The following is a 15,834-nucleotide window of genomic DNA, read 5'->3' on the forward strand; positions in this document are numbered from 1 at the left end:
AACTGGATATTTTTCGCACAAGTAATCCAACACTCCGCCCTTTATTATTGTGCAATGGGTTCCATAGCAGTTTTCAATTCCCAGGGGCTCGACACCTCGCTAGTGCAGGCAGAAAGATGGTCCTGGGATTGGCTGAAAAACTATTGTTATGGAACCCATGGCATCACTGCTTTGAGTCCCAATCCCTATTGCATGATTAGGAAACAGCAGGATATTTGGGTAACTTACAAGTCATCTCCCAAGAAATAACACTTCGCAAATACAGCTGTAGTTTTATTTACAATGTGACACTTGACAGTAATGCCAAGACAGAAATCAAGATAAATTAAGCTCATTGTCATGATTTACTTTGGAAGGAAGCTGATGAGGCAAGCTGACTGACAGTTCAATTACACACACTGAGCAACTACGTGCTTATAATACTTTCGGTTGTTATCACCAGTTATCACAATGTGATGTGAAAATCAATATTAAATGCCTGGGACTAACATGCGGTATACTGCTTTAAGAAGACTCAAAGGTATTCAGAAGTTGGTGAATATACAAGACAAGTATATGAATGGCAACCTCTTATTGTATAACACGTTTCTGGGCCACTTCCTGCCCCTTCTTCTGGTGAATATGTCTGAAACACTATGTTATACAATAAATAAGAAATCGCCATTCATTTACTTTTCTTATATGCTTCAGAAAGGACTCATTATATGAGTACTTTTCTCTCACTCCAGTTCAGTCCACTGTGCCTTTCACTGGTCAGTCAAAAGTCATACGTCAGGCATCGAGAACGCGCCCTGTTTTCAAGAGAATGGTGTCTTGGCAGATATTCTCTCATACCAGTCCTCTTGTTCATTTTACAGTTTAGATTAGAAACAAAATATTTAGAATTAGTTCGGTACTTGTTTTCTGAACCACAGAATAAAATGTCAACAGTTAACAAAACAGATTGACAACTGAGAGCAGTAAGTGGTGTCTTCATCAATGAGTGACTGATTACTGTCTACAAGTTACACAAATACTCTTATAACTCTGCCATGATAGTGGTGAGAATATGCCAGGTATTGACAAATCTATTGATGTGTTTTCATCAGGGAACTGTCTTCGTCCAAAACAAATATTTGTGAGGATTGTTCGTGAATTGAGGTGTTGACATGACTAGTTGAGATGATATTCTGGTGACCTCAGTGCCCATATTGCTTCTGACTGACGACATGTCCAGATCAAGTCTCGGAACCTGTCCTCCATTCTGAATGTTGTCTTATCACAGACAGCTGGCAGCATGATGAAGCATGTTCATGTGGGATGCTCAGAACTCATGTAAGCTTCAAAGTTGCCAATCTTCTTGCCATCTTCATCGTAGAGCAGAGCCTTGAAACACCTGTGGCACATGAAAGCTGGATTGCTGGGAAGTAATTGACAGCCATAGATGATCCACCTGCAAGAGTGACACATGGCTTGAATCACAGCTCCAGGTGGTACATGTGTCATATTGGAGGGTACAATTTGGTACATACATCCTATCACAGACACTACGCGACACATAATGTCCTGGATACAAAGGGGCATTAGGAAGATGTCCATGTAATATGCAATACTGTGGTTCAAGCAACGTATGGGTATTGACAGTTATTTGTGGTATAAAATATACTTCAGCCTTGGATCCAGTGGAACCCATGCATATTAACAGACTGTGTGTTCTGGGTGACTGTACTTTGCACATGATGTGATTGTACCTGTCTAAGGGTGTCAATTTGGTCATGACGTTTAAGTTAATATTTATGCTGTGCTTCAAACAACAATGGTCTATCTAACTAAATGGAAAACTGCACCCTTCAACACAAGGTTATTCATGATGGCCCATCTAAAACCATATAACAAAAATAACTGATCCTGTAACAAATGCTTGTGACTGAACATTTTTGGGGGGAAATATTCAGAAACTTGACAAAAATATGTCAAAGCAAACTTAACTGAGTGATCTGAGGAGACTTGCCAGCTACCACTTGCCAGCTCACATGAAGTTCTAAGTGCACTTACCCAGCAGTGTTTATCATACAGGATTTACAGATCTTGCGTTTGTGGTTCATTTCGCGGCAGAGGTATGGGTAAGACCGCAGGTCCTGGGGATCCATGGGGTGGAACATACTGCAACATGGCATGCCTCATGTAACAAATCACACACAGATGGACCAGAGAATTGCAGCTGCAGTGATATCAGATGGAATGGGGTATGATACTGTGCCTAGATTATTGCACTTTCACTGTGATGCACTTGCATATGTATGTATCTGTTTGTAATGCTGGTTTTTAATGTAGACATTAATTTTTACATCCATCTGCCACTTGTGATCAGTTATTCTGTATCCCCTATATGCAGAGTAGCTGGCTCAGTGACCAAAAGCACTTACAACATCTTGATATGAAGCACCATAGGATTGGGACTAGAAGTGTTTAAGCATGAGTCGCTTAACCAATATTTTAAACAAACAGCTAAGGTGCTTCTGACATTAAATGTGTTTGAATTCAATCCTAGAATCAGAAAGTAGGAATTAATTCATAGATGTGGCAATAGAATATATATATCACTCACTTGACTGAGAGATCATAATGATAAATTCTTGCAGTTCTTAAAAAAACATACACGCCACATAGAATCTTTCCTATGTCTCTGAATATGCATATGTAGCATGTACATAAAAGGTGAAGGTTAACTCGAGGATATTGTGAGAAGTGGTTGTATCAGCCCCAGCCAGAGTCGGTGAGAAAAGCACAGCACCTCTGAGCAGCTGAGTTGGATATGTAACAAATGTCAGAATAATAATAATGACCGTCTTCAGACTGCCCTCATACACCCATCATGGCTATCTTTACTTGAACTGTTTGTTTTGACGCCAGCTGGACCGTCCATTACAGTGTTTTTGACATTAATTTGGCACTGATTCAACGCTGCTGACAGAAACACAAATTTCACAAACTGCAGAAAAACAAACAGGAAGGCACAGTCAGATAGACATACTGGAAAGGTTAGATCCTGACATTTCAAGAACACTTATGGTTTTGACTGTAGAGCTAAGAATAAGAGAGATACAAATGTATGGACTACTTGCTTGGCCATTGGACAACTGACAAGTGGGCCTTATTGCTATATTTCACTGATGCTTCCTTCAGTAACGTTGCAAAAATCCGAATGTTCCACCCTGTATGTGTCGTAACTTTGATGCAATTATTGACTTTTACATAACCATAATGTGAAGCAAAAATGATTTCCATTCAAGTATCAACATTTTGGTACATTGAACGATGATATCTATTGTGTTTTATCAGAGTTATGAGAATTTTATGAACCCAAAGAAAATGTGTCTTGGAAAAACTGACCAACTACCAACGGTGATAACTCCAAAACTATTTAAGATATCAAAATGCCTTTGGCAAAGGTGACCAGGGTATGGGCTTTTTAACAGCATATAGAACATGACTGACTTCATGTAGTTCTGGAAAAGATGATTTTCATGCACAGGCACTGTCAAAACGCAAAAATTGATAAATTTCCATTATGGGGTGAATCAATGGGGAATAATGTTGTTGACCTTGAGTGAAAATTTGGTCAGTTTATCTCTAACAGTTTTGGAGATATTGAGGATGAAATATTTTCACAATTTGGGTTATCTGCCCTTAGTGGAAGCCAGGATTTTGCAGAATAATGATAATATGAATAATATTAATAATAAGAAGAATATTTGGATAATAACAGTAGGTCTTCCAGACTTTCGTCTGAAGACCGAATGATATTGCATGGTATGAAAATGACTTTGCTTAAACAAAGGTGTGTATCTGCTTCTATTTAATGACCAAATATACGTCAGAATAAAGAACTGACGGATAAAACTGAAATACATTCTGGAATCTAAGATACTTTTTATACTTGCTTACTTATACTGCCTAATTCCCCAATGCATTTACTGCTTTCCTTTGAAAAGACGAAGTTGTGCACTGGAAACATTGAAGAGTTGTTGTTCCAACTACATGGGCTGCCACATAGACATCCCACTGTGCCCGCATGACCCGGAAAGGGCTGGACATCACGAATCTTCACATTACTGATGGAATGTAACATCTGAGGAAATCCATCATGGGGAGGTAGCACAGCGATGGGCGAGCGAATAGATTGAGTAATGCAGGATAAGTGTACAAACATAAAATATCCAGATTTTACTAGATTTGTATCTTATCCTGTATTAGTCCTTAAGGCATCTATCCGACGGAAAAGAGGTGGGCAAACCTTCGGATGAGATACTCTTGTGAAAAAGAAACCTCTCACGTTGCCGCAGATACACTGTCAGTGCCCCTGGCCCAAAACTCCCGGCCTTCAACCTGTTGGCACAACAAAGAATGAGAGATGGAAGGCGTCCAGGTAGCTTGACAGTAACAAAGAAACATATGCTAAAATCTGAAACTGACCGACTGAGCGAAAGCAAACAGCATGAAACCAGCTCATCTGAGGTGATGTACACCAAAAGAATTGCAAGGCTCAATCTGGACTGCCATGGGCATTTGGATTAGACTGGAACAATTACTGTGAAGGGCCATCATGGATGTAACTGCTCTGATGAAGGAGGGTCATGTTGGCGGCTTCATAAGCCTGGAGGATGGTGATTCCCAACCCTAATACCAAGGTGTTATGGCTATCTTCTGCCGTAGATGTCTTGGAGAAATGAATAAAAAGTCATTTCCTTGCACCACAATGGTGTTGAATGGAGTGATGAAGAAAACACTGAAGTACCAAGCATAAATAAAGTTCTGTGTCATTCTCACCGGGACTGCTCCATGTGGGGTCCATTCAAGACGAACACAAGTGACATCCAGGGCATGCAGCTTCCTCACCCTAGCTGCCGTGGCCAATGCATGCAGAAAATACATCTTCTTGGTAAGGTTGTAAAAAGATATGGCATGAAGTGGCTGAAAAGGCGCCTCCCTTAACAGCCAAAGCACCACATTCAGGTCCCACTTTGGCAGCTAGTGACAAGATGAAAAAAATCAAAATGTCTGATGTAACGGGGATGGAAAATGAGTCATTTCCTGTTTGTGAAGACACCAAACCACCAAAACACACAGCCAGAATGATTGCCTCCAACTCCAGATTGTTGATATGCCACTGGTGTTGATTGGTAGACCATTGCTCTGAGATGACCTCACCCTTGAGATGAGCTCCCCAACCCTAGAGACAGACCACAGTTGATGTATCCTGCTGATTGAGGAGGCAGTTGTCCATGTAACACTGAATGTTCCTTTGGTGTAGAAAGGCTGCTATGGCTTGGGTACTCATTTGGAAAGCCACTGGTCCCACTGGTTTGAATGTTGTCATTTGGAAGTGAGGTAGGGGTGCCACGTAATGAATGTTGAACTGTCCAAGGTTGTGGACCATTCAGAACTTGTCGGTGTCCTTTAGGGGAACCAAAAACATTGGGGAGTAATAACCTAGTGTTAATGTTGGCCCTGAACAATCTTTGAGGCTTTTTTGTGCGACGAAATGTTTATATTTTCCAGTAGGTTGTAGATGTTGTAGGTTGGGAGGCTGGACATCGATTGGATATGAGATTGTTAATGGTGGACCCAATCTCCCACCTACTGGGGTGTCTGTGCCTGGCAAATATCCCTGGCACCTACAAGTATTGAGTAAGTGCCCTCTAAGAGGAAGCTAGTGCCCATATAGGTTTAAAGGAGCGTCGAATTTCATGTCTCAATAAAGGCCAATCAAGTGTCTGGCATTGGAAGCGTTGCAGGTTTAGACGAACCCGTAAGAAGTGCTGGTGGAGTCGGAGGGACACCAATGAAGAAGGCACTGGGAGTACCAGTGGCGTGGCTGGTAAAGGTGGTGTTGATTGCGTAGATGGCAACAAAAATACTGCATGTGCTGGATGAATGATCGAAGGACAGGCTCCCCAGTCCCCGTAGTCGCTGCAAAAGCCACCTGTCCCATGAGAATGACATTTGTGGATTAAATGGAAGAATCTCCAAAGGCACCATCCTCTGTTGAAACATAGACTGGAAAAAAGGACTGCATCCACACTTGGTCCATGTAAGGCGCACCTTGGTTGACAGGTAAACTAGGAGACATTACAGGTGCTGACGTTGCCACTGTAGATGGCACTAAAGGTGCCAGGAGCGCAGACGGAGGGGGAGCAAGAAGTGTCGATGGCATGGAAGCTGAAGACACAGTGGGAAAGGTCACCAGTCCCCTGAAAGATGCTGACGAAGACAAATCAGACATCGTTGTCTTCCATGGCAGTGACGTCTCCTGTGAAGAACCACGCATCTCCATAGTAGCCGGTGAAATAAGAGAATCCTGAGAAGCTGACATCCTGCAAGTGTGTAAGAAAAACACATGTGCACAACATAGAAAAACATAGATTCCCATCTACCAAAATATGGTTAATTGAAAAAAACTATATGATGGTAACAATATACTAAATAATGCACACAGTTATTTAGCAATTATAACACAAGAATTTACCAAAGAATAATAAATGAACAAGAACAATAGTAAAGGGAGAAAACACAAACCATTTCTGAAGAAACCATCAAAAAGAAATTGACAAGTCACAAGTTTAATCCCAGAGACAATCGCACAGCCTGTCAGGCAGAGTGACAAGCAGCAATGAGAAGATTTGTGACATCAGCATTTTCCCGGTCACATGGGTGCAGTGCAATGTCATATGGCGGCTTGCGTACTTGGGACAACTTCTCTTTGATGTTTCCATCGCACAGCTTCACCGTGTCAACGGAAAGCAGTAAATGCATTAAGGAGTGGTGCAGGATAAGGTAAAAACTGCAATGATGATTTGTATAATGATGTTCCATGATCTATTGGGAAGTATGGTGATGCACTGTGACGGACTTACCGGATGTCAGTGAAGACAAGTATATGTTCACAGTCACCCTGATGTTGATAGAAGTAGGGCTTGCCCAGGACAAGGTCAAGGTCAAGGAAAGTTGTGTCTTCCATCTTGGCTGTCTCAAATGGACCCATCCTCTCGCTTCGATTCTCCTGACTTACCCACTCTATTATGGCACTACAATGAACACCATAACACTGAACACCATAAACTCAGGAAATCAATGTGTGAAAACAACCCCTTGTGAAAATTTGGTTTTGTTGGTTTACCACTGCATTCAAATTTTCCAGCTGTATGACGGCAATCTATCTGTGATCAAGTCTGAACCCAACAAACCAGTGAAAGACATTATAAGCATCATGCAATTAAGACACAATAACACCAAGTCAGCGAGTCTGACCACCTGATCCTGTTAGTTGCCTTTTATAACAAGGCAAGTCAAGACAAGATTTTCATGAGGTCAAAGACCAATACAGCATAGATAAATTAACAAGCATGGACTGCCAATCTTCACATGACATCTTGTGACAAGAACCCAGGCTAATGTGCAAAGGTAGAAAGTTGGCACATTCTCTTCTCCTCTCATCCAGTACCATCTGACTTTAATATTTTCCTTCTGAATAAATAAATCTCATAAACAAAAATGTTTGCAAAACCAACAGTTCAGGATGAAAGTAAACATTGCAATCCAAATCCCCCCACCCTCAAATAAAAATAAAATACAACAACCATCCCCCATCCCACCTCCTACAAAAAAATTAAATAAAACAAAATATATGATGTATAAAATATGTCAGTTAAACAACATTACTAGCTCCTTTCTCTATACATGGATGTTAAAACATCAGCCCAAAAGATATTCTCACTTGCTGTAGTCTCGATTGTCAGGCTGACGCATATCATTGTAGAAGGTTCCTTCGATGAAGAAAAATCCTGACTTGTAAATATCCTACAAAACAAGTATGCTACGTATCACTTGACATTTCAAAGTAATAAAAAATACATACTTACCAATTTCAAGGCAAAAACAAGAAAATTAAAATTGTGACACATGGGTTTCCCTGAAGGACTGATGGGGTAACTACAACCCTATTCACAGGCAATATTGGACAAATGGTGGGATATTTACAACACCATACACAGGCAATATTGGAAGACTGATGGGATATTTACAACAATATTGGTGGACTACTGGGGTAACTATAACCCTATACACAGGCAATATTGGAGGACTGTCAGGACAACTAACTAGCCCCATGAGGTATATCAGTACACATCACAAGAGCTTTACCTTTGCAAATGTGAACTGTGTAATGTCTGGGTGTTCGCTGAGATCTCCGCTGATGGCATAGTCGTTGGAACACTTTATGACATCACGCAGCTCACTCAGTCTGTGGTTGCCAAGGAGTAGGTATGTTTCTGACATCACCAACTAGAAACAAAAGCCAGTACTTGTGCTGAAAGCCAGTACTTGTCCTGCACAATTCATATACACCAAGCATAATAGAAATCAGTCATGGTAATAATGATAAGGTTGCTTATATTGCGCTGAACTCTCAGCCACACAGGCCTGCTCTTGGAGCATACAACATAATGGAAACTAAATTACCCTGGATAACCCAAGCTGTCCATGATGTGATAGAAGATTAATATTTATTAACCCCACTGCGTACCCATTTTCTGCTGGTTGAAACAGAAGCATGTTTAGCTTAAGAGGCATATTTTAGAAGTTGGAAGTAAATAGAATAAGTGTATATGGATGACAACTTCTTTGATACTGGAACACGACGTTTCGATACAGGTTCTTGTATCGTTTTCAAAGTGTGATAAGAACCTGTATCGAAACGTCGAGTTCCAGTATTAAAGAAATTGTCATCCATATACACTTATTCTAGAAGCATGTTTAACAAACTCACACTTGCCTGGGGTGAGAGCCCATGGGACAATTGGTGCAGGGCAATTCCTGTAAAACCTTCAAGAGTAGCTACCAAACAGTCACCCATCCAAGGACTCTCAATGAACAGCGTTACTTAACTGATTTGTGACCTGAGCTCTGTGCACACCACCGGTAATGCCTAGACAATTCCCCTGGGGCTCATGTAAGCATTGGCATGTGAGTGGGTTAGATCACTAGGTTTGTATAATGGAGGTTTGTGACTCACTCTTACTGAAAAGGTCTGGACCCCTAAAATGACTAGAATTTGTACCTTACTTAAAAAGTGTAACAAAAACTCTTAACCAAATTCTAACATGTTTTATAAATAGAAGGATTGCAAAATATGGATCAACAACTTCTTGATTGCTGTGAGAGTGACCTTTTGGTGTAGATTCTAACAGCATTAAGTGATGCAATATTTTGGAGATGCAATAAAATCTATACCTATTGTATTGCAGTAATATTGGGATTCACTGCATGGAACAAAAGACACACATAAAACAAATTCATTTAGACACTGACAAACCAAGAGTTCCCAGTGATGGACATACTAGAAAACAACTTTCAATGGTGGATGGGTATCATAGTTCTGCTAGCATAAAGTTCAATGTCTACTGAGCTTTATAAATTAGTCAGATAAAACTTGAGACAACTTTTTAAACTAACAACTAAACATTGTATTCATGAATTTACAACTACACTTCCTCACCCGAGAACTTGGCAGATTACGGTAGGGTCGGTGGACTTGGACTGTCAGCACAACATTGGGTTCCCTGACCTTGGTGTCACTACCACCTGGTGGCAGATCGCTGAATGTCTCCTCTGTCTGATAGAAACACAGAAATGTGTCACATGAAGGGGTGTTTGGTAGAAGCAACTTTTCTCTGCAGTGTTGGGGTTTCATTACTAGTTACAAATGACAAAAAATAGACAGCTACAAAGGAAATGTCTGGCAGTGACGTGCTGACATAACAGTCATTCTGTCTCTATATACAACCTGTTTGCTCTTTAACTTTATTCCAGTTATAAGAAGGTAGCCTATAATAATCAAGCTAAAACTAACAACTAAGCAATATCCAAGTGTCAATGAAATCACCAAGCCTTACTAATAACCCATTAAGTATGAACTGTATACGATACGAGTGACATATTCTTACCTTATACATGTAGTGTGGAAAATATTCCCAAAATACTGCTGTCACGTAACCATGATTCATTATTAATATTAATTTTATTTTTGTTGATCTTCAAATAGACATGTTGATGTCAGAAATGGGAAAACTTTGAAAACCATTTCTGCAGTTTGAAGTGAGTATACATTATGTTGGTACTGTTACAACTAGATCAGGAGAACGCTACCTTGAAATATCTATACCAGTCCACATAGTTATACTTCATCTTCCGAAGGATATGGTTGTGATATGTTGGGTTTTTCAACCTCTTGTCCAGCTCTGCTGCTTGACTCCTGCAAACAGACGTTATCTGTCATCAGTGTCATCACTGAACTTTAAAAGAGTTGAAAACATTATACCAGTTAATACAAAGGCTTCCCGCATGGCTATAAGGTGTACCCATAGTACTAGACATATGAACCTACACCTGCACACAGTACAATTAAAATTAGCTGATATTTGTTGTAGGTCTAAGATGCTACCTGTCCCACTACTAATTCTTCCTACTAATGCACTCATTGTAGGTCTTAAACTTTTACAGTTAAAGGTTGCATACAATATGCCAGGAAATTGCATCGGCTCCAAAATGCCTGATTGTTTCTTTCTTTACTTCAAAATAGTTGCAATGGTTACAATTCATCATGTCTGGTCAAATTTAATGAAAACACTTAAAATATCTGCTTAATGTTCATTAACATTTTACCTTGAAATCAGTTCTTGTCACTTTCAGTTCTTTTCCATCTATTAAGTAAGGCATCAAAGGTGACAAATTCTTATCTTACTAACACACCATTTAGAATTGAGGTGTGTCCTTGAGGTTGGCTCAGAATAATGGACAAAATAGTGACCACCTAAATTGTAACTTTAACATTTTACATAGACAAGTAAACCTTGACTTTCCTCTGAGGTATAATGAATCATCAGAAGATTTCCTGTACAGTCAGTACTCACCTTACAGTTGCCAGGTCGACATCACTTGGAACATTCTCGTAAATGACTTTCCTGTCAATAGTGTCACCTTTACACATGAGGGTTTCAGGGCTGTAGGAGAGACAAGGCTGGTAATGCACTATCAAATGCACAGGAAACAATGGCAAATGGAGCACAAGTATCAGAACATATCAGAGATACAACAGTGATGTAGGATTTTATCTATTAATAAATCATTGAATGTATTGGGTGGGCAGAGTGAAAAACACCCCCAAAAACATACAGTGTGAGTGCCAAATTCAGGGATATGCTGTAATCAGTCATTAAAATCTATGGTATTCCACCCATCAAGTCATTTACTCACTCCATCTCTTGACCAATGTTTAATAATCTGCTATTTTGGTTGTTTACCTTCTTGGGCAGGCAAGTAATCATGAGTTCAACCACAGATTTCACCGATTATGTTTCTACCTTTGCCTGCATCATACATGCTAATAGGTTTTATGAAAGTGGCAGATATCGCAGATCACTCATCATGTTACGCATGATTACAGCTCCCATCAAATATTGAAGGCATAATGTCATAGTAGTACTAAATATCAGCCCATATATGTTACCATATATGTTACTTTAAAATAATTACAAATTTAGATTACAATATCAAATTTAACAAGTGCGAATGAAATAGTTGACTCTTGACCCTCTACATTATTTCAAGTGAACCCCAAAGAATTATGGCCCTTGGAATGGTCTTTACAGATATCTTATAATGTAACTTGTCATTCTGGCCAGTTCGGCAAACACTGACAACACAGCCTGTGACAGTGTTTTATGAACAGAGCAATCGTTTACATTCCATATATGGAAAGATTACTTGTTTGGAAGCTGTTTGCCTCAAAGTTTCAGTTATCAATTTCAGGCAAGTTGTAAGGGATAATAAGTATTTTATTACACATCAATAGGAAGCTAACGTGAGTGTATATGCTCCCTGTATATAAAATATAGGCAAAAATATTGTTGAAAATCTGTGACAGTGTGCTCCTAAGGTGAAATATGTGATGTTACAATTTAGTAGAGAACTGCACAAAGTTTGAACCAACTCACCTCCTCCAGCATTCACCACATAAGGGCAGGGGACAAAGTCTAGAGTCAATTTTGACGAGTACCATTGGTCATTATGGGTATGAAGTAAGGCTGTTATGATACACTTGCATATTTGATGAATCGAACCATAGCCCTTCAAGAATTCAGTTTGTTATTTGTGGTCACCAGAACCGAACATGAATGAATATTTACATGTTTTTTAAAGGGAGCATGTTTTGCTTGAGCCCATATGTCCTTTTCCAAAGTGAGCTACGCAAGACTGGAATATGTACTAGCATTGCAGCAGTGCAAGTCATGTTAGTTTGCAATGGCTGCGCGTGATACTGTGCACTACAACTATTAGTCTTTTACATACATGTAAGATCACTGGTTATTTACTAAGACAAATTAACAGTTAGCATGGGCGGTCCATACTGTGCATGAATCACTTAAGTACAATATTGTATTTGTGAATAATTATTTGTATTCACTACCAATATTCGTGATACGTATCAGAATTACCAACGAAACGGCCCCTGATATTTGACCCAAACTGGAACAGAGAAGTAAATATTTCAACACTGACATATAAATTCAACAGCTGTGCTGCTCTGCGTCCATAACGCATGCACAGTGAATAGTTTTGCGGAGCTGAAACAGTATGCATGCCCAGAGTATGAGGTCGTAAGCAGTAGTCTAATCTTGGCTGTGTACACAAACAAGTTAATTATCTACTCGATGCGTAAAAAAACTTGTTGATTGTGATAAGCAGTCTCTGTCACAGAGAAAGCTCGGTGTCTGGTATATTCACACCTATATGCCTGCCTGCCTGTCTGCTAAAGACAACATGCAGTACACAGCTTCTATCACTGACCACATGCAATTTGAACTTAACATCTATCAGACTATAAGACATAAAGAAAATAAATTGATTTATGACTTGTGCACCCTGGTCCCGTCTCTGCCACATTATGTAATTAGGCACGTGTGATACACATGACATGTTTTCATGTCTGTGGGTTGCAAACAAACTACATTTATTTTTTTCGGATGATTGGATCTGAAGGAAACTGGTGCAAACTCTTGTCAGTTTCAAGTCCTGCTTTGTACTTGGACAAATGATAGATTCCAACCATGCAGTAGTTTACCATCTCACCTGAGATGATTTTTGATTGGATCGAGCACAAATTCAGAGAACATGTATTTTCAATCCTAACATTTCTATATACATTCTTCATTGATAACAACTTCTTTTAGTGTATATGAATTTGTTTGACAACAGTATATGAATCCATACTGAAACAACGCATCAAGTACACAAAAAGAAGTTGCTATCCATAAAGAATCTTACTTTCTTGTGACTGGCTATACTTCTAAAATGCCCATCAAACAGATCATCTTTCTGTACACACAATGAACCCTCAGCGTATCAGCAAATGAAACAGCCAATCGGAACCTGTCGTTACACTTGAGTGCACATCCACCCACTATGACTGGGTTTGGTCTCCCGAGGGCTTCGTTTCGGGGGAAGTAAGCCCAAGTACAAAATATTGCACTTTTGAATCACGATTGTATGGTTATAATTATGTTTATTTGTTTTTTAGAAGCAGCAATGGATATTATATGTCATGAATAAGTGATAAATGTGTTTTAATCATGTTTGATTTTTTGGTTGCATGTGACCTTTAAAGATAATTATCATAACCATCCTTATCGATGCTTAATCCAGGGGGCCGGTTTGGCTTGGGGCAGGTTCGTGTGTATTCCAAATATATTCACCAAAACAATATATGATGAAGGAGTAAGCATTAACTCCGAAACGTTGTGTTCTCATATAAAGAAGTTGATATCCATATAATCTTCATTCTTTCTAATATATGTATTCGTTGCAGCCCTAGCATGAACGTTTTACTACAATTCAAAGATTCAACTTTAAAATTTCCATATGGTATGATATTGTGTAAACAAACCCACTTTCGGCGACACGATACCTCTTCATGTCAGTCTTTGTGAAACCAGATCTGTCACACGTTACCAAATCCGTTTAAAGTTACTTTAACTTATTAGGTTAAACTAGAAAGCGTATAAATTACCTGCATACTTCTGACACTTCTTTGACAGTGTCATTCGGAACGTTCATCGTGGCTGCTATAGACTCAAGTTCATTGTTACTTGTAGTGACTGAATATTTTATCTGATCTCCCCATTGCTCCAGAAACTGTCGAACATTAACTCGGTTTTCACCAGTTTCTGAAGCAATGGAGGTCGCCATTTTGAGTACTAAAATATGGAGTGTTCAATTTAAAACGGACCCAGTTCTAGATACCTGCTCATTTGTTGAGCCCACAACATCTAGTGGCATTCTTAAACTATATTCTTACCAGGTACTTAATGACACGTTTTAATACCTGAAAAGTATCAATTACGATGTATGAATTTATACAAACATCTGTCCGATTTTATACATTCGATTTGAACCTTTTGATAACCCGAGATTAAACTATTCACAGGGTTGTACTTTTGATAGTGGAGGTGGTTCCAGATGCTTACCAGAGAATGACAATATCAGAATAATTATGTACATAATCCTGTTGTAGGAGAGTGGTTTTTAAAATGTATCAAATGCAACGGCGCGTACTGGTATTGAATAAAACTGCTAACAATAAACCTGCCACCCCGCATATGATAAGTGGATTGTTCCTCACTCAAAATTTGGCGGTAAACTGTAATAGGAAAGGTGTGGGTGTTGTTCCATTGAGAAGTTGTTAACGGTCTGGTAGGTTTACATATTATTTATGACATATGTTTCAGTCGAAAATTCACCTCGAAAACCAACCGATGGCAAATTTAAATTTAGCGAGCACGTTTTCAAAGAAATCAGTCACTATCATTGAGGTAGGTCAGAATATTATAAGGGTAACGCTATTTTTCAGGGCATTATCATTTGCAGAAGCTCGAGGTCTTTCATTAACTGCCCCGCGAAGGAGGGCAGTTGAAAAGACCGAGGGCTTCTGCAAGTGATAATGCCCTGAAAAATAGCGTTACCGTTATTATAGCTAAAATGAATAGAATTTTTTTATAAAAGAATAATAAAAACAGCGGCATCGGTTTAGAAGCATTTACTGCCAACAACAAAACGACGGAGGTCACTGACACACATTTTACAAATATAGTCACGTCATAGAACAACAGAGATGACGTCACTATTGAAAGTGACGACATTCGACCTTGACCTTTAATCATACTACCAGCCGCCATTGTTATCAGTGATCAACAACGTTAGACTTCAAGTCGATATTTTCATTGCTGTATGTTGTCATTTATGGGACAATCATTATGGCTGGCACAAGCAGGAAAGTGCATAATGGCACAGGCACATGTGACGAATGTGAGCCAGATATATGGTCAATAATGAACCCAAGTTCATTCGAGCCGTATGTGATTGAACCTCAACAGCTGAGCTACTTATGACGTCACCTAACAACGGGCTTGATAATGGCCCGTCGTCAAGCATTTTGCGGGTGTTATCAAGTTTCAGTGGACCGCTCATTTCTGATAACGAGCGGTCGTTTTCATGATAATTCTATCCATTTTAGCTATAATGGTCTTCAGTAAGTGACTTTAAGAAAGTAACTTGTTCAGCTAGTGAAACATCGTGTTACTGCCAAGTCATACGACGTTTAGCTAGCTGAACTAGAAAGTAACTTGTCATGACTAATTGTCCATTTGCCCTGGACCCGTGAAAGTCCGGGATAGAATAGATCTTCAGCAACCCATGCTTGCCATAAAGGTCGACTATAAATGGCGCTTGTCGTAAGAGGCG

At 39.4% G+C, this 15,834-nt stretch overlaps 2 protein-coding genes across 3 annotated transcripts in view; one reads left to right on the plus strand and one right to left on the minus strand.

Moving 5' to 3' along the window:
* LOC137277413 (uncharacterized) overlaps nucleotides 1-15,834 on the plus strand; it is a 278,114-nt gene that overhangs the window by 232,773 nt on the left and 29,507 nt on the right. The window contains exon 1 of one of the 2 annotated variants that reach the window (XM_067809126.1): nucleotides 14,514-14,787. The exons of the other annotated variant lie outside the window; for it this stretch is intronic. The gene's annotated coding sequence lies outside the window, so the exon portion shown is untranslated. Of the gene's footprint in view, nucleotides 1-14,513; nucleotides 14,788-15,834 lie in introns of those variants that run through there. 2 annotated transcript variants of the gene reach the window in all.
* Nucleotides 261-14,738, minus strand: LOC137277408 (snRNA-activating protein complex subunit 3-like). Its single transcript, XM_067809119.1, has 9 exons — nucleotides 14,105-14,738; nucleotides 10,950-11,039; nucleotides 10,186-10,291; nucleotides 9,536-9,652; nucleotides 8,182-8,322; nucleotides 7,757-7,839; nucleotides 6,897-7,067; nucleotides 2,035-2,142; nucleotides 261-1,432 (listed from the first exon to the last, which is right to left on the minus strand). The coding sequence occupies exons 1-9, from the start codon at nucleotides 14,281-14,283 to the stop codon at nucleotides 1,291-1,293; spliced, it is 1,137 nt and encodes a 378-aa protein (XP_067665220.1). The 5' UTR covers nucleotides 14,284-14,738; the 3' UTR covers nucleotides 261-1,290.

Source organism: Haliotis asinina, chromosome 3 (assembly GCF_037392515.1).
Source record: "Haliotis asinina isolate JCU_RB_2024 chromosome 3, JCU_Hal_asi_v2, whole genome shotgun sequence".
NCBI lineage: Eukaryota > Metazoa > Mollusca > Gastropoda > Lepetellida > Haliotidae > Haliotis > Haliotis asinina.

Excerpts from the sequence above, each read along its gene's own strand:
- LOC137277408 (XM_067809119.1), bottom strand. The coding sequence starts at position 14,283 with ATGGCGACCTCCATTGCTTCAGAAACTGGTGAAAACCGAGTTAATGTT. Across the intron at positions 11,040-14,104 it reads GAAGTGTCAGAAGTATGCAG|CCCTGAAACCCTCATGTGTA; the intron begins GTAATTTATACG and ends TCTCTCCTACAG. Across the intron at positions 2,143-6,896 it reads CTTGTCTTCACTGACATCCG|TATGTTCCACCCCATGGATC; the intron begins GTAAGTCCGTCA and ends GCCATGTTGCAG.